The sequence below is a fragment of the Spermophilus citellus genome (genome assembly GCF_964194105.1).
Source record: "Spermophilus citellus genome assembly, chromosome: 1".
Classification (NCBI taxonomy): domain Eukaryota; kingdom Metazoa; phylum Chordata; class Mammalia; order Rodentia; family Sciuridae; genus Spermophilus; species Spermophilus citellus.
The window spans coordinates 36851806-36871131 of record NC_138182.1 but is presented as its reverse complement, the minus strand read 5'-3'; the positions used below and the strand labels follow the sequence as shown (position 1 = coordinate 36871131).

At 38.9% G+C, this 19326-nt stretch overlaps 1 protein-coding gene across 10 annotated transcripts in view; it reads right to left on the bottom strand.

Moving 5' to 3' along the window:
* NEK3 (NIMA related kinase 3) overlaps positions 1-19326 on the bottom strand; it is a 29134-nt gene extending 9808 nt beyond the window's left edge. The window contains exons 1-12 of one of the 10 annotated variants that reach the window (XM_081285214.1): positions 19272-19306; positions 15989-16031; positions 14962-15131; positions 13023-13116; positions 12837-12934; positions 9635-9718; positions 8929-8996; positions 8752-8838; positions 7420-7474; positions 4743-4943; positions 3959-4031; positions 4-50 (exon numbers count right to left, since the gene is read on the bottom strand). In XM_081285214.1, the coding sequence (XP_081141340.1) occupies positions 4-50; positions 3959-4031; positions 4743-4943; positions 7420-7474; positions 8752-8838; positions 8929-8996; positions 9635-9718; positions 12837-12934; positions 13023-13116; positions 14962-15078 (924 nt within the window). In that variant the 5' untranslated portion in view covers positions 15079-15131; positions 15989-16031; positions 19272-19306. The other 9 variants (XM_081285212.1, XM_081285215.1, XM_081285209.1 and 6 more) reach the window with 9 other exon arrangements.

Sequence of the window (19326 nt, the reverse complement as noted above, 5' to 3'; positions counted from 1 at the left end):
TACCATCACGTTCGTTTCATTTCCCAAAGCTATCATGATTCTGCTAGGATCTAGTTAAAAAGAAAAAGAGGATAGAAAGAAAGCACAAGAAGGCTTATCATATTAAGTTTCCTGCATGAAGTTTGAGAAAAATGAGGGTTTTAAAATCAAAGAGCCAAAGCATTAGCCTCAACAGGGAAACAACCTTTAATTCTCTGGTAACACACCTCAATTGTTTAAAGAAGGTTTCTGCTATTTTATTCCTAATATCATGAAAATCTCAAAGTTAAGAGATATCACTATTCACTTATGCCTATTCATTTCTGCAGGAAGAAGTAATATACTCTGCACACTTAAAGGTCATCTTCCTCCTTTGCACATGCCACATAATGGAGTCTGTATTCTTGAGAGTGGCAGGTGGAACAGGTACCCATTACAAGAAGTGAGATGCTTTATTCACTCTCAAGGGAAAAAGCAGAAGTCAGGAAGAACTCTGGCAACCAATGCCTTTGGTAGGGACAGCTCCTGGTTTATTTTCCTCCAGCAATTCACGTACCTAATTCACTCAACATTTTAAAAATTACTATTGAACATCTATGATGACAGGCACTGAGAACATAAGAGTGAGCCCGTTCCCCTCGATCCCTGCCCTCACATTCCATCTCACTATTCAGGCCTCACTACCTACAGAAATGGCACTGACAGATGGTCCCATTATGGCGACACATCTCCGAATCCCTTTATTCCTCTTTTTTGAGGAATTGTGAAAACTACACTTTTTCCAAACAACTTCTTCATCTGTTTTTTCTTATCCAGTATTTTTCACTATCCTGGAATGTGAACAAAAGCTACAAAATAATACTGAAAGTAAAATTAACACCAAAGCAAACTGGTAGAACAAAGGTAACTGGTACTCTTCAGTAAAGGGGAAAAGGTTCAATTATAAGACTTCAGGGTTTGTGTCTGTGACATTACAATTTATATATTTTGGTTTTTGTCCATGGTTCCTGGCTCACAACTCCCATGGCTTGTATTATTTCCTAAACAGCTAGAACAATGACTATATCTTCTGTTAAAGTATTTAGCCTTTTTTTTTACTTGCTTCCTCAAGAAGGATGGTAATGTTGGAGTACTTTAGGCCTCTGAAAGCAAAATCTCTCTCTGATCTTTTCCTGGGTTCCTTTTCTCTGCTCCTATTTCTCCCCAAGGCAGGCTTTAGAAACTAGAATTTCTCTTCCCCAAGGTGAGTCATAGAAATTAATAATATACTCTAATTTTCCTTTCTGTCTTAGAGCTGACCATAAAGAAATTCTCTGATCTTTCTTACTGATAGTTAGATCATAAGACCTTCATTTCAGTGAGGTATGGTGGCATGTGCCTGAAATACTAGCCACTTGGAAGGCTGAGACAGGAGGATCTCAAGTTCAAGGCCAGCCTCAGCAACTTAGCAAGGCCCTTTATCAAGATAAAAAGGGTGGGGGATGTAGCCCAGTGGTAAAGTGTCCAAGGTTTAAATCCCCAATACCAAACGAAATAAATAAAAAAGCGAGACCCCCATTTCAGAAGGGGTTTTGCCTCACACCCAGGAAGAAGGAATGCATAGAGAGGCCAAGAAGAATATGGACAGGCCCAGCTGAGTGCCCTCACTCAGCCAAATGGCATTAGATCATACTTCTTTTATCCAATTGCATTTTTACACAGTTGTCCAGGTTTCTATCTTATCTATATAATGAAGTCTCTAGAAACCCCCAAAAGGGGGCTAGGGATGTGGCTCAAGCGGTAGCGTGCTCGCCTGGCATGCGTGCGGCCTGGGTTCGATCCTCAGCACCACATACAGATGTTGTGTCTGCCAAATACTAAAAAATAAATATTAAAATTCTCTTTCTCACTCTCTCTCACTCTTTCTTTAAAAAAAAAAAAAAAAGAAACCCCCAAAAGGACAGGGTTGGGAGAGCATCTAGAGAGCTGAACATCTGGAGGCTCACAGGAAGGTGGAAAACTCACCCCTATGCCTGGAGGATGCACCCAACTCCATGTATACAGAATCTCCTGTGCCTCGAGGTCTTCCAGACACTGCCTGTGTATCTCTTCATCTGGCTCTTTATGTGAATCTTTTAAAATATTCTTTTATAACAAAGTGCTAAACCTAAATATTTCCCCTGAGTTCTGTAAGCCATGGCAGCAAATTAATCAAGCCTAAAGAAGGGGTCATGGGAACCCCAATTTGTAGTTGGTTGATCAGAAGTCCCAGAGGCTCATACTTGGTACCAATGTCTAAAGCAGGGTCAATTTGGGGGACTGAGAAATGACAGGTAGACAACCTGTGGGAAATGACAGGTGGACAGTATCAGAATTGAACTGAATTAGAGGACACTCAGCTGGTGTCTGCTGCAGAATTGATTGTTTTCTTGCAGGTGGGAGGAGAAAGCTCTACACAATTTGGGAATGCAGAAACGATCTAGGTTATGAGTATGTAGTATGAGAAAATGGATTGGATTTTCCTCTATATCCTCATAACATCCTTCCAAAACATTTAAAAGCTAACTTTCAGAAAACAGAACTGTTTTGGGTGCTGGGTATGTGGCTCAGTGAAGACAGAGCAATTTTTTAGCATGCTCAGAGCTCTGGATTCAATCCCAGGTACCACAAAAACAAAACAGTTTTCAAATGGTTCTTCTGCGTGTACAACTATGATAAATCTGGGCACAGTGGCACATGCCTGTAATCCCAGGGACTTGGGAGGCTGAGGCAGAAAGATTGCAAGTTCAAAGCCAGCCTCAGCAACTTGGCGTTAGCTGGTGTCTCAAAATTAAAAATAAAAAGGGCTGGGGATGTGGCTTAGGGTTAAGTACCCTAGGGTTCAATCCCTTGTCAAAAAATAACAAAAACCTGTTTAAAAAAAAAAAAAGGCCCATGGCTGGTAGGAGGGTTGCAGCATGTCCACCAGGGGGGTGATCTACACTTCTTAACTCTTCTCTCTTACTCTATTCTATTCTCTCTTCATATCTATTATCTCTGTTGGACTTCTTCAGAAGGAAGTCACTGATGATAAATGAAAAGGAATAAAAATTGCTTTGAAAAACTTTGGAGATGATAAGTTCCAAAGGGACAATAAATTCTATCGGATACTTGCTCAGGATAATCATAGATGTATGAACATTTTATGCGGCCACTATGTGGATGGTTCCTAATTTTTGAAAGGCTCTAGGTTTTATTTATTATTTTTAATTAATACATTTTTTTAGAGAAGTTTTAAGTTCATAGCAAAACGGAGTGGGAAGTATACATCCCTCTTGTTCCCACACATGCACCACCCCCTCTACCCCACCATCCAACTGCCCCTGGCATTTGTTACCACTGATAAACCTACACCAACATCACTACCACCCAAGGTCACAGTTCACAGCACAAAAGGCTCTACTTCTGAAAAGTCCCTTTACATGATGGTCCTTTAGAAACTTGAGGACACCTTTTCCTATAAGATTAGCATCATATTTTCAGAAGGCAGAGACCTTCTGCCTGACCCATAGCCTCCCACACCTCCCTAAGCCAGGGTAAATAAGATACTAATAATGAAACAGACAATAATATTTCCATCACTAAACTATCCCAAGTAAACTTTTTTTAATCCCTGGAAAATTAAAGGCCAGTATAAGATTCAGTGGTGAATTATGTCTGAAGTAGCAAAAAGTAAATTTTGATTTGAGGAATATCTTTGATAATTATTTCTAATAGCATGAAAATTACATTTTTATTTTCCCTTTTTACTATATTTTTAAGAGTACTTAAAAATAACTTTTCCAGGGGCTGCAGTTATAGCTCAGTGGTAGAGTGCTTGCCTGGCATGTGTGAGGCAGTGGGTTCGATCCTCAGCACCACATAAAAATAAATGAATAAAATAAAAGTATTGTGTCCATCTACAACTAAAAAAAAAAGAAAAATTTAAAAAATAATAAAATAACTTTCCCAAAATCCTTACCATTTTTTCTCGGTGAATTATGCTTACACATTTTGGTTTCATCTAATATTTGTTCTCCATATTCGGTGATGATCTGAAATTTAAAGTTGAGAATTTAAAGATCTGAAAGATACTTTTCTTTAGACACTGCCATCGTGTCATTTCTTTTTCTACCTTTTCTTCTTTTTCTTTTTTGGTACTGGGGACTGAACTCAGCTACATTCCCAGTCCTTCTTAAATTTTATTTTGAGACAGAATTTCACTAGGTTGCAGAGTATGGCCTCAAACTTAAGATCCTCCTGCCTTCACCTCCTGAGTAGCTAGGATTACAGGTGTGTGCCACTGTGCCCAACCTGTTATTGTTATTTAATCATTAACATGCTTTAACACAAGAATATTTAAAAGTAAAAAAAAAAATGCCATTTAAGAGTACATATAACAGTGGTTGAGTGCACAGATCAGTGGTAGAGCATGTGCTTAGCATACCCAAAGTCCTAGATTTGATTCCCCAGTACCAAAAAATATAAAATTAAAATTTAAAAAATTAAAGTACATATAATTAAGATTGACAAATATAGATATTTACATGTGTCTAGAAAAAGATCTGGAAGGATATGTAAACTAAAACTGTGACTATTCTTTGGGAATAGCATTCTGGGAGGGAGAAGAAGAGGGAAAGAAAATCTTACATTTTTAATATACTTTTGAATTACTTGAATTTTTATAGGCAAGTAATTGTTTAAAAGATAACAAACCATTTTACCATCCACTTGAAAACTGTTCAGTCAAGCAAACCATATCCTACCTCAGGGGGTAAGCACTTCTGAACCAGCCGAGCTAAACTGCCTCTGGAGAGCAGAGTGGTAGCTGACGGGCGCTGTGAGGGATTCCTTTTAAACATCTGCTTGACAAGGTATTGAAGCTCATAGGAATAATGAGATGGCAGTGGGCGGACGGACCCTTGACATATTTTGAGGATAAGACTTTTCCAACTGTTTGCCTGAAACTGAAAAGTAAAAACTGAACTTTAAAAGTAGATATAGGGAAGAAAATAGAAACTACCAAATGAATTGAATTCATATGCACATAAATTATTTTAGTTTGATAAATGGATCTGCTGTCTGGTCATTTTTTCTGTCTAGAGGTGACCTTAAGATACAATTCTACAATATGATGATGGTTTAGAAGAATGGTAAACATGAAAAGGAAAAAAATTTCCCCACCTAGAGAAAGGTTTTCCATCAGTGTCTGTTTTGGGTACCTTATTATAATAATTGTAAGTTCTTGCACATACACATTTGTACTATATATGAAAATCAAATCGATACAGACATATGGCTTTTTAAAAGTTAAATGCTACTAACGGACTTGATAATAAGAATAATATTACTTGCCCTATCCCTTCCCAGAAATCCCCTGGCTCACTTCATAGTGACAAGCACTTCAAACGTGTCCAGGTTTGTCTTTTTCCACTGCAAAATCCTTTTTACCATTCAAGTCATTAAAGCAGCTATCAGAGTTTGACAAGTCACAGAGTGGAATAGGAAATGACATACTAGAATAACATTTGAAAAGTTTTCAGGGATTAGGGGTGGTACAGTGCTCACGGAGGATGCCCAAGGCCCCGGGTTCCATCCCCAGCACCTAAAAAAGGTTTTCAATATACATTATAATAAATATATTAGAGCTAACATTAGATATCAACCTTTGTAGCTTATGTAAAAACATTCGCCATTCTGCCTTGAAAGTGTTTTATAATAATAATAATAATAATAATAAAACAAGTAAAGATGTGACAAAAGGTCTAAGGGTGTAGTTTAGTAGAGTGGTTGCCTAGCATGTGTGAGGCCTTGGGTTCAATCCCAGCACTGCAAAAAACAAAAAACAAACACTAGTGCCCAAGAAATGTGCAGAGATTTTAATTCAATTAACCTGGACAGGGAACCAGCATTGTTATGGGTTCCTCAAGTTGTTCTCACTGTGCAGCCATCTTTGGAAATCATTTGTACTCAAGAAAGGTGGCCTCTGGGTAACAGTGCATGTCTTCAGTTTGAGTTACTCTCATCTTGAGGTGCTGATGGGTTGTTTTCAGCCACTCACTCTCCCCAGCTCTATATGTTCTCCAGTACATCTATAAAAAGTTTCAATCTGTGCCCCAAGAACAATTTGTTTCTATGTTAAGACCTAATAGGGATCAACTCCATGACTGTTGTATGTAATAAACTACTGTTGAACAAGTTATTTAATTTGTTATTAACTTCTCTTTTTGTTACATTACTACTTAAAATATCCAGAAAACATACATATTAGGGCAAAAATACATATTTTTTAGGAAGTGCTATGATAGGAGAAACAAAAAGATGAGTATTAAAATGGTACAGTAACTCTGGAAACAGTTTGGGGGTTCCTCAAAAAGCTAAACTTACAACAATCATATGACCTGCAATTCCACTCTTCAGTATATACCTCAAAAAATAGAATCTGGAATTTTGAATTCTAACAGACAACTGTTTACCCATTTCATTCCAGAGTTATTCACAATAGCCAAAAGGTATAAACAATCCATATGTCCATCAACAGAAGAGGAAAAAAACAGAAAAAAACAAAACATATATACATAATGGAATATTATTCAACCATAAAAAGGAGTGGAATTATCACACATGCTACAACATGGAAGCTCCTTGAGAACATTATGCCAAGGGAAATAAAGCAGACACAAAAGGACAGATACTGTATAATTCCACTTACAGGAACTATCTAGAACAGGCACCTTCATAGAGACAGAAAGTAGAAGTTAATAAGAGCTGAAGGAGAAATGAGAGTTTGATTTAAAATGTACAGAGTTTCAGTTTTGCAAACAGTGATAACTGTACTATATTGTGACTGTAATTAATGACACTGAATTGTAGGCTTAAAATGGTTAGAACTACAAATTTTATATAAGTTAAAAAAATAATAAAAAGAAGGAAAGAAGCTGGGCACCCTATTATGTGCTTCTAACCCCAGTGACTCGGGACAGAGAGTCAAGAAGATCACAAATTTGATGTCAGTCTCAGCAACTTAAGACCCTGTCTCAAAAAAAAAAAAAAAAAGAAAAGTGGGGGGTTTGTGTGTGTGGGTGCTACGGATGTAGCTCAGTGGTAAATGGTAAAGCATAAGCATCCCTGGGTTCCTCTTTCTCCTCAGTGGTAAAATGTCCCTTTGGGATGGGGAAGAGAAGAAGAAGAGGAGGGGAAGGGGGACAGGAGGGAGGAGGAAAAAAGAAAAGCTATATATAGAACTATAGAAACTAAACATTGACATTTTATTAGAATATAGTATAAAGGGACTCAAGGCAAAGATAATAACAAAGGCAACATGAAACTTTCCATAATGAATTCACCCTAGGGAAGCAAACTGCCTGCTGGAACTGGGCACTTTACTTAGGACTTAGCTAGACACGACAGCAAGCGGTCATTTGTTTTGTACAGGATACTTACTGGATGCTTAAGGGTACAGAGTTCATACAGAATGCATCCTAAGGACCAGATGTCACTGGAAGCATAAAGAAACAACATAACAAGTGGGTTATGATATATATGAAAATATATACATTTTCTAATAACAAAAAATGAAAAATTCTACTACTTTTAATAAGACTAAATATCACAAGTAATTCTTAGGTATTAAAACGATCAAGTATTTTGTTCCACTGCTTAGAAACTTTCTAAGAGTAACGTTCACAATAAAGCTCTCTGTTCCTCAAACCCACACCTCTAAGTCAGAGTGTACGATACCACTGCAGCAGCATTCGGGAATTCAGGAGCAAGAGAAAATATCTGTGGACTCCAATTATCACATTTAGAAGGACCCTGAAGATATCTAGGGCAGCTTCCAGGAGACCACCCTGTGAGCAGCACCAGCCCACGAGGGCTTCTCCTGACGGGCAGCTCTCTTCCTCAGCACAGAGGGACAGCGCTAAAGGATCAAGTTCTTATTTATCAAAACCTGAAAATGTGTCTGCCAGGAACTCTCTCCACCCACAGACTTAACTGTGTTCCAAAATGAAGAGGAAAAGACTACTCATTCTCCCACAAAGTGGCTCGTCAGAATCGGAGGAGCCCTACAGTTGGCCCTTATCCTGCTTCCTCACTCTAAGCATCTCCAGCTTCCTCCATCTCTCCTGCCAGCTAAATCCCCAATACCTCTATAATACTCTTTATTTTAACTAATTCTCTATCTACGGTTTCTCTCAACATTTTTTGGTAAATTGCAAATCTACAGAAAAGTTGCAGATGCCCACCTGCTGTAACCTGGGGTCCCCGAACATGAACAGTTGTCATGTTTAGGTCCAGCATTCCTTTCCTCTGTTTATCTCGATCTCTTGAAAAAAGGTTGTAGATATCAGATACTTCAACACCAGAACATGTCTAAACATGTCTGTATGTATCTTTGAAGAGCAAGGACACACCTCTCATATACACGGTGTTGTTTTCATGTCCAAGCCATTTAAACTTAAGTTAATGATATTATCTAAAATTTAGCCCATACTCACATTTTCCCGATTGTCCCCAAAAAAACCCCTTGAGAGCTGTTTTGTTCCCAATTCAGTAAACTTCTACTCATTTTTTTTCCCCCTGTGGTGCTGGGGATCAAACAGAGGCCTTAAACCTGTTATGCAAAGGTTCTACTATTAAGCTGCTTTTTAGTTTTAAAAAACCAATATATTCCATGCATCTGCTTTCAAGTAGCACCAGACTCTGGCATCATTTGCAGGCTATAAAACCTGTGACCAAATGGTCACCCTTCCCCCAAATAAGTACACCACTTACCTTTTATTGTTATAAGGCAGGTTTTCCCAAATTTCTGGAGGCACATAATAAGGTGTTCCCACATATGTACAAGCAAATGCCATGGGACTAAAACAACAAACAGGCAAAGAATGATTAAAGAACATTCCTGAAAATGGATGTTTTGATTATTGCTACTATAACACAATAGAGACCTACTTGGAGAGAAGACGTGCAGATCCAAAATCACCCAACTTCACTTTTCCATTTTGGGTGAGGAAGACATTCTGCATTGAAAAAGAAGAACTTAGATTATGTCTCCTGTCATTCAAACATAGGGCAGAGTTCTTCAGAGAAGCTATCTTTCAAAGCCTATTGCTGATGGAGATTAAAAGTAGAAATACTGACAGCTAAGTCTTCCTGAGTCCCCCAAGTGGACTAAAGTGGAATCCTTCTTGATAGCTTAAATATTCTTTTTTTTTTTTTTTTTTTTTTTAGTTATTGGCGGACACAACATCTTTGTTTGTATGTGGTGCTGAGGATCGAACCCAAGCCGCACACATGCCAGGCGAGCACGCTACCGCTTGAGCCACATCTCCAGCCCATAGCTTAAATATTCTAACCACAAAAAAAGCAAATGAGGTTATGGATATGTTAATAAACTTGGTTTAATCACTTCACAATGTTTACACATATCAAAACATCATGTTGTATACTATAAATACATATAATTTTATTTGTCAATTTTACCCTAATAAAGCTGGGGGAATTTTTAAATTAAAAAATTAAATATAAGTAAATAAATATTAGGCTGACAAATATTTCTAAACTAAATATGTCTTAAAAGAAAATGAATGATAGAAAAAAGATCATGAAATAGGGTTTTTTTTGTTTGTTTTCAAATCTAGAAATGGATTCTACTCACCTTGGACTTGATATCTCTGTGTAGCACACGTTTCTTGTGAATATGGTTTACTCCAAGGCACATTTGTGTAAACCAATTAAGTATCTGTAAGAAAAAAAGTATGCAACCTCTGCAAAAATGTAATAACTGGTTCATGTTAACCCAAAATTCCAAGAATCACCTCTAGGCCTTTCTTGACCAGAATTTTACATGTGAGTACAGAACTCATGAAAATTACTTGGGTCAACTACATTTCAGTATTACCTAGAGAAATTCAGAAAAGCTGAGATTCCCATCTTCCATCACCTTACATATGATCCAAATAGCTATTTTAATGAAACTTCTACCATATTTTTCTCTCATTTAATCAGATAAAAGTATTTCTTAAATGTATATCTAAATATATAGTTCATCATTAAGAAATGAATGTGTTGGTTGGGAGTATAGCTCAGTGGTACAACACTTGCCTAGAATGTGCAAGGTGCTAGCTCAATTCCCAATTCCACACACACACACACAAACAAACAAACAAACATAAACACATGCACATACACACTATAGTTTTTCTAGTATAATCATTGTTTATGTTGGATTTTCATTTACTTTTTCAGGATATTAATATGATGACATTAAATAATTTCATTATGTTACAAACAGTTCATTGAGATCAACATTTTCTGCTTATAAATCCCAGTCCCAGAATTTCCAAGTGCTTTGGAGGCCTATGATTAAATGTCAAACTAATTTTTATTCTTTTTGCTGTAGAGATTCATCCACTCAAAGCCATGGTTGACCTCCTTTCATGGAACCCATGTTAATAGGAACCTATATTAATAATATAACTTTTAAATGAAGAATATTTATATACTTTCAATGGTTATAACCTAAATAAAACTAAGTCCCATTGAAGCTATTTACTTAAGTATGTTCCTTAACCAATTCGTTACAAATTGGTTAGAACATAATAACCCAAAGTATATTGTCTTGGCATGATGAATGCTTTGAACCAAAGAAAGGGGTTCAGAAAACAAAATCTTTCTCGTCTTCTCCTGCCCTTATTTCTCTGGCTCCCCTTTTCCCTCTAAGACAGCCACAGAACCCAAAATTCCTCCTCCCCCAAACCAGCCATAAAACCTAGAAATATTATTCTAATCTTCTCCCATATGTAAAAGCTGCTCATAAAGAAATTCTCTGACCTACCTTGTCTGAAAGTAGATTAAACACCCTCATTCTAGAAGGGTTCCTGTCCTACACCTGGAAGGAAGGAATACCATAGCGAGAGGCCAAGAAAAACCAGACAGACAGGCCTAAAGGGAATAGACTATTATTTGATAGTTATGTAATAGAAATAGTCTATTACCATCAATTTAGTTACACCCTTTTGTCCAATCACATTTCTACATGGCTGTCCATGCTTCATTGAATCTAAGCATAAAAATGAGAGTGTATTCTGGGTGTTTGGGTCTTCATTTTAGAAGGCTCCAGTTGAAAAACCAGCCTCTACCTCAGAGCAAAGCCTGTCCAAGGAAGGGACATGACCTTTGACCTTGGAAAAACCCACAGAGCACTCCTAGGCACATTCCCACCCTGCTAAGTGGTTTATCTACAAATAACAGGAGAGATCTGCTGTGCCAGGTGTCCCTGACCCAGTCAGGCTAGGTGGGGATCCACAGCAACCCCCTAGCAGCCACCAATCAGCATGAGACAGGGAAATACCTGGGATGCCAGATGACCCTCCCAGTAATTTATGGTGGTTGATAACGTGTTGGGAAACCATGTAGTTCAGCATGAACACGCCTCTTGGCTTAAACCAATCAGTTCAAATGAATACCCCTTTTGTACTGACCAATCACCCTTACCCAACTTGTTCCCGCCAGGGAATGTGCTAATCATGTTTTAGAGTTGTTATTTGATTTTCCCTCGGTGTGTGATGATTTGCTAAGAGATGCTATGATGTATGTGAAGTCCCTGCCTTCTCCAAAGAATGTATAAAACTGCTGCAAACCCAGGGCTCGGGGCCTCTCAGCATCACCAGTTGCTGTGTGTGCACGCAGGAAAGAGCTAGCTTGCAATAAACACCTCTTTGCTTTTACATCGATCTTGGGTCTCTGGTGGTCTTTTGGGGGTTCCGAATTCGAGCATAACACAGTGTTATATAAAACCTTGATTAAGTAAAAATTTGTTATACTTTTATCTTGTCTCTTGTTATGGAGGTGCCAGCCTTGACCCTCTTGTTGGTTGAGGAAAGGGATCACATCCTTCCATCCCTACATAAGCAACTTTCCATTAAAAAAGCAACAGGTTGTAGACTTAAGGGAATATGTTGAGCTTTAGGAGGAAAAGGACTGAGAATAGAATCTCCCAAGAAACAGAAATGGTAGACTTCATTCTTCTAATGATCTAGTAATATGAGATAAATCTATTATGCCTTCTAAAATTTCAGAACAATAAAGATCAAGATTTGTAAGTATCAAGTACAAAGTACAATAGGTAATGCAATTCTGAAATTTCTCCTAAATATATGAAATTTGTATCCATACTTAGTATTTTGTAACCCATTCTACCATGCGGCCTGCGCAGTGGTTTCATTAATGAGGTTCTAGGCATAAAGTTAGTTAGAAGAGATCAAAATAAAACACACAGACAGTACCTTATTTATATTGCTAGGTCTGAGATGGCTCACCTCCCTGGTTCCCTCCTCTAACTGCCCAGCAGGGCAGCAAGGATTACTCAGGGCTAGCAGGAGAGAGAGAGAGAGCGAACACACCGGGGAGTAGCCTTTTATTGGGGAACAAGAGATTCAGGGGAGAATTCCATCCAATGAAGGTTGAGGGGGGGCTGCACTCCAAGGTCAGGGTCAGTGATTGGGTCCCCGGGGTCAGTGGTCAGGCACACCCCCACACGGATGGGCTCTCTCATCAGGAAAGGGTCGGGAAAGCTTCGACAGAGCCAAAGCGCCTCAGGCCCTTAAAGGGAGTCACCCAATCACGTGTTAGAATGGCTTCCCACAACCCATATTGATTTTACTTCTTAAAAACATTTCAGGCGGCCACATCCTGAGGACACTAAACAATAACACTGATAGAGAAATAAGTTATTTCTTATTAAATAATAAGGTAATTGAAGGGCAGGCAGGTAATCAAAGATATCAATACTTTCATTTTAATTCATGAGAAAACTTGCTTCCAAACTATGAGGGTAACTATGTAAGTCAATCTCTTACCATATCTTCAGGAAATAACTTTCCTCTCTGCTGTTTAATCTTCTGCATTAGATCTCCTCCATCACAATATTCCATCACAATATGCAGATGTCCTTCAGCTAAAACAAATATAAGACTCTTTAGGAAAGCCACAGTGGCTACAGATCAAATTTAGAAATGAACATATTTAGAGGAATTCATACTTACCCTCAAAGGATTCTTTAAAGGCAACAATATTCGGGTGTTTCATTTTGGCTAAGAGAACAGCCTCTTTCCTAGAATTCTGTGTATCAGAGAGAGACTGGGAAAATATTTTAAATAAACATAAATTTAATACTAAATTTTAAAATAGCTTTACACTAACATTTAGCATAGTTTGCATGATACTCCAAAGCTATGTGCAATTTTGCAAAACTGCACTTTTACTCAAATTTATTGAACTCCAAAGAAAATATGTGGTGATTTGCTACTGGCTATTTTGCATGCTTGAGCTGACCCTTCACTGTATAATGTTCTTTTTGTTTTTTTTTTTTTTTCATTTTATTCTACACATATAGAATGTTACTAGTTTTAATATCTGTCTAAGCACCACCTGACTTGGAGAGTCAGTAAAAGAGGGTATCTTTAAAAAGAAAACTGGAGAGCTTACATTTTGACTGTCAGCATCTCTTTATCAGTCCCCTGGCTCATAAAAAAGAATGTGCTGATGGACTACTGAAACAGAATGAATTCAGGGTGGGTGGGGGCCTTCTGAAATTAAAAGCAATTTCTTCATGCTGAAATTGGAAGCTGAAGGGTTGTAATCTCCCACCCTACTGAGCAGCAAGCAAGCAGAGGCTAACTAAATCTGCATATTTATATTTCCTGCCTTCTGTCCCATTTTACACGCCCTCACTAGCCAATTAAATCAAAGTAAGTTTACCACCTGGTTTTTGTTTCTCTCAATTGGAACTTCTTCAGGGAGGCCCTTAGGAGAAGCAAAATAGCTGTTTCTCCAACAGTTTCATCAAACTGCATAAAGTCCACTTTTCCTTTTTCCATCCTTTGCCTTTCTTAGGTGGGACTGCGGCTGAATCTAGCCAGCAGGGAACCAAGCAGGATGGACAAAGCTGACATACAAAATACGTTTCCAAGACTATTTATCACTAACTATGCTACAAGTATGAAATTGTGAATAATTTATAATCAAGTAACTGCCAAAGAGGCTAGGAATGTAGCTCAGTGGGAAAGAACTTGCCTATCAAGTGTGAGGCCCTGGGTTCCATTCCTCGTACCACAAAAAAAGGGGGTAAAAAGGAAATTGCTATTCAGGGTTTCTTAGCACCTTGGGTTCTTAGACCAGCAGCATAAGCACCAACTGGAGACATGTTAAAAATGCAAATTCACAGGCCCACTCAGGTCCACTGAACCAGAAACTTGGTGGTGGAGCACAGTAATCTGTTTTATTAAACCCTCCAGATGATTATGATCCCCATCCAAATTAACAATCCAAAATACCATGGAAAGTTCTTCTAACGTTTGAAGAACTTTGTTAAAATGTTTTTTTTATTTTGTAGTGCTGGGCATTATTGAACCAAGGGCCTTGAGCTTGCTTGGCAAGTGTTCTGTTGCTGAGTTACAGCCCCAAACCTTAAAATATATCTTTTAAAAAATTGATCAAAATATTATTAAGAATCCTTTATAGCATGGATTACTTCTCAGGACAACTATGACACATGGTAATAAACCGTCTACAGAAAAACAAGACCTAAAAACTGACGCACAGAATAGGTTCCGTGATAATGGAAGGTTTGCATTTTAAGTCTTTGTTCTTTATTGTATTTTTTTAATGTCCTTTTTCATTAGTATTGCACATGAGTTGCTTTGGGCAAAGATTTCCTACACTGCTAGGTATGTGAAACTGGAAATTATTACCAACTAATTTATTGAGATAAAATAAATGGTACACATTGACTATTTCTCTCCCTTTTTAATTATACTAGCCTCCTAAGAACCACATAAAATATATCAAGCCCTTTAAAGCTAATGAATAAACTGATTATATATTTTGCAGGAAGGAGAAATTCCATGTTAAATTTTAATAGCTTATTCTCTTATATAAATTGCATGTTCACTTTCAACGTGAGCTATTTTCTTTAGCAGTAACCTTAGGAAGCCTTATTTCCTTAATGGCAAACAACTGATTGCTGATTTTCTGCTGAACCAAAAGCGCTCTGCCAAAGGAGCCCTCCCCGATCACTTTCAGGACAGTGTAGTCATCCATGCTGGGCACCACAGCTGGGCTCCACTCATGCGGTCACCATGGACTCTCCCAAACTGTATTCAAAAACAGAAACATTTGAGAATTTACTGAATTCATTCAAAGTTGTTCTAATTACTGTGATAAGCCAACAGCAACATCTTCCTTTTGAAGGGTATCAAGCATGGGACCCCAAAATATTCTATTTTGGCATAAAGATTGTTTTGAACTGAAAACAATTTGCTCTTTTCCCTTCCTGCTTTTGTCTAAATATAAATCATATATTTCCCTATGTAAAAGCAACAAATTTCCATTTGTAAATGTATACATAAATATATGTATACATAATATAATACATGTAAAATATACTAAGCCCTTATAAAGCTGATGTATAAACTGATTAACTATTTTGCAGGAAGGAGAATTTCCATGTTAAATCTTAATAGCTTATTCTCTTATGTAAATTACATGCTCACTTTCAGTGTGACTTTCTTTCATTAGCAGTAACCTTAGGAAGCCTTATTTTCTTAATGGCAAACATCTTAATGGCAAAATACATATACATTTTTTTTAACAGTACTGGGAATTGAACCCAGAGGCACTGTACCACTAAGCTACATTCCCAGTCCTTTTTTATTTTAAGACCTGTCTTAAAATAAAATTTAGCTCAATTTAGCTGAGAGTCTTGCTAAATTGCCCAGGCTGGATTCTAACTTGTGATCTTCCTGCCTCAGCCTCCTGAGAAATTGCCAATTTGATTCTGCATAACATACCTTACTAAATAAGCCTTATCTTCCATTAGCTTCCCCATAAATTTACACTCCTAGGACAATTTCCCCTAGAACCCCAAGATCCCCTCTTCCTTTGTCTGGTTACTTCTCCATAATTTATAGATCTTTGTTAATGGTAAATCATTTATGCATATGTACCAAACCTTTTCCCTTCTTGATCTTTTGTCAGTTTAATTTTCAGGACCCCTAAGAAGAAAGAGGAAAAAAAAGTTTTTTCCTACCCTACACTATTCATTCAACAGATATTCTCTGAGTGAAGAGTTACAATCCTCCATTAGTCCTCAGCAAATATCTCTTGGTCTCTGCCATCATACATACCCTATACAAAGGTGACCACAAACTTCAGCAAATGCAGAGGGATGAATCTTACAGAAAGAGCTAGCTGGCCTGCAGTAGAAATATCCAGGGAGTTAGGAATCCTAAGTTTATTTAAGCAGAAACCTGAAAGATGATTGGAAGTGGGCTAAGCAAAGAGGAGAGAAAGAGTGATCAAGGCAGAGGAAATGGAATACTTAAGGGTAAAAGAGATTGTGTTCAGTTCAAGGAGTTGAAAGGAGAGTTAGACTGACGAGGTAGACAGGGATTTATTGAAGAGCCTGAACCAAGAGAACAATATAACCATCATATCTGCATATTAGAAAAATCACTTTAAAGCTGCTTAGTGACTGGACCAGAGGGTGGAGGCACTGGAGGTCCAGATCAGAGATGCAGACCAGTTAAAAAGTGCTACAATAGAAAAGACTGCTGCAGTCTGGCTGGGCACAAAATAACGGAGCCGCCACAAGGCACTTGTGAGTTCAAAATAGGAACTCCTTTATTATCTGAACTCCCGAGAACGCCACCCACGCTGCCCTTCCAGGAACACCACACACCGGAAATCCCTCCTCTGGCACATCCCCAACCAATTCGAACTCTCCAGGAATCCCCAGGAGAACTCCAAAGTAGCAGGCCAAGGCGGACAGCAGGGGTCTAATATACAATTGAATACACAGCTTAACATAACCATCATCATCTCAATGGCTCGCTGGCCTCACCTTTCAACCACTCCCTTCTGGCACAAATGCCATGTGTCATTGTCATTTGGACTCTGTGGCTCTCAGCAAAAGGCAGGGAAATGATAGTGAAATGCAGCAGGGTGGTGGAAAGGGAACAATAGAAGAAAAAGAAATAATTGATGCACTCTTTGGTGAAGGATTATGGGGGGACAAATAGGGAGATGGTGAGATAGGAATTTAGGGGCACAGAGACCACTGGGGCTCAAAAGGGAAACACCCATGAACTGTTGGAAGGCAAAACAAACAACCTGAAAGAAGCCTAGCCTGCATCCTGCCTGCAGCCATTGACTGGTTAACCACAAGGTTTCTGGTGGAACTAAGTAGCAGAATTAAAACATTAAAAAAAAAAAAAAAGAATTAAAACATGTAAGGGCACTGTGCAAGCATGAAGAAAACGGTGGGGAATTCTGTTACCCAGCGGATTCCACCTCCAGCTCAGCCCTTTAGTTACTCTGTAAGTATTAGAACCCCAAACTAAAGACAGGACTTGAGATCTACCTGCACCTCTTCCTTGAGTGTGTGCTCTTTGCTTCCTCATAAAAGTTCTCCCTTCTCATTCTACAATCTGACTCGTCCTTAAATTCTTTTCTGCAGTGAAGTTTTGGACAGGGAAGCAGAAAACTCCTAAGAGCCCCATGGTGACAGAAGCAAGGTTGGCTCCCAGATTTCTGTATGAATGGTGCTACCATTCCCAGAGAAAGTTAAGGCACTAAGGTTGTGTGTGTGGTTTTTTGTTTGTTTGATTTCTCTGGGGGTGAGAATGTGGCAGGAGTGGGGCAAAACATGGGGAAGAAGAAAGACATGTGTTCCATTTGGTATGTTTAGCTGGAAGGTGCCTAGGACTCAAAAGAGATGTTAAACATACAGTTGGAGTCTGACTTTAATGTTTCCTTCTAGAAGCAGCTTGGATTTCTAATATACTTTGCGGGTTTATAGACAGTCCTGACTAAATGGCAATTATTATTATTATTATTATTATTATTATTATTAAAACCTTGGGGAGGGCCACGGATGTAGCTTTATCTAGGATGTAGAGCTTTTGTCTAGCATGTTAGAAGACCTGGGTTTGGACCCAAGCAACATGGATGGGGTAGTGAGCTGGTGACCTTAGGGAGGGAATACACTTAAGAAGATGATGTGCCTCCCCCCCCCACCACTATAGTAGAAGACACTGGAATAAATTTACTTGATTCTTTTCAAAAACCAAACTTGCTGACTTGTTAATATGTTCTAAATCACACCACAGCTGAGTAGTAGCACACAAGGTGACTCATGCCTATAATTCTAGACACTTGGGGGACTGAGGTAGGAGGATTGTGAGTTCAAGGCCAGCCTTGGCAACTTAGCAAGATCCTGTCTGAAAATAAAAAATAAAAAGGGATGAGAACTTAGTTCAGTTGTACAGCACCCCTGGGCTCAATCCTCAGTAGCAAAAAATAAAAAAGAGGAAGAAAGAAAAATAGCACAACAAAAAAATTCTAAGGAACAAAGAGCATGAAAAGGTAAAACAAAAACCACAAATCAAAACCTGTAACATACTGACATGTAAACCTTTCAGTTTGTATTCCTGTTTTACCATACAGGAAACCCCTGAAATAACTTCTCCATATAATCAAATTAGATGCCTTGTCTTGAAAAACAATTCTTAACAAGAAGAGGTTTTCGAGTGTATTTAGGCACATAAAAGGAACAAATGCTTTACCACTATTCTAAGTGGTTTCTGGTATTTAACAATGAAGCCAAGTTTTCCCGTGTGTCTGGTTTTTGTTTCTAGGGATTTAATTCTATGCAAGTAAAAGAAGTAAACAAGTACAGCCAGACTTTTCTTAGACGACAGTCACATTTTCCTCTAACAGTATTAACACCCATAAGACAGGCCCGAATATATTTCTGAATGTGGCAAAAGTAAATGGGTTCCTTCTCAAGGCTACAACAATAGATTCATTTTTCAAACAGTTATTAAAAAGAGACTTGCAAATGCCCAGAAGTGGAATCTCGGGTAAGACGGCTAAGTTCTGCAGGTGTGCGTGCCACCTTACCTAGAAGGCTAGCCACCGGGTTCACCCACTACCAAATCCTTTCTGCTTAAAAACCTGCTTGGCCCAGCTGGACACCCAGCCCCCGCCCAGGTCCAGGACCTGGCACCTACTCTCTCCACCTGCGCCGCACCTGCGCGGGCCAGGGGAGCGCGGCTGCAGGTTTGAGGGCGGGCGCAAGTGGAGAGCGGCGGGACCCAGGAGCCGGAGCGTCCGGGGCGCCACTCGACCTCACCCGCCTGCGCGCGGTCCTGCTCCGTAGCCCCTGGGCCCGTTTTCCCCCGGCGCTCTTTTTGCCCGAGGCAGTCCCACTAAGGCCTGGACCCCTTCCTCACCCGCCTCCCAGGCGACCCGAGTCGGTTCCTCCGCCCAGGCAACTGGCGCGCTTCC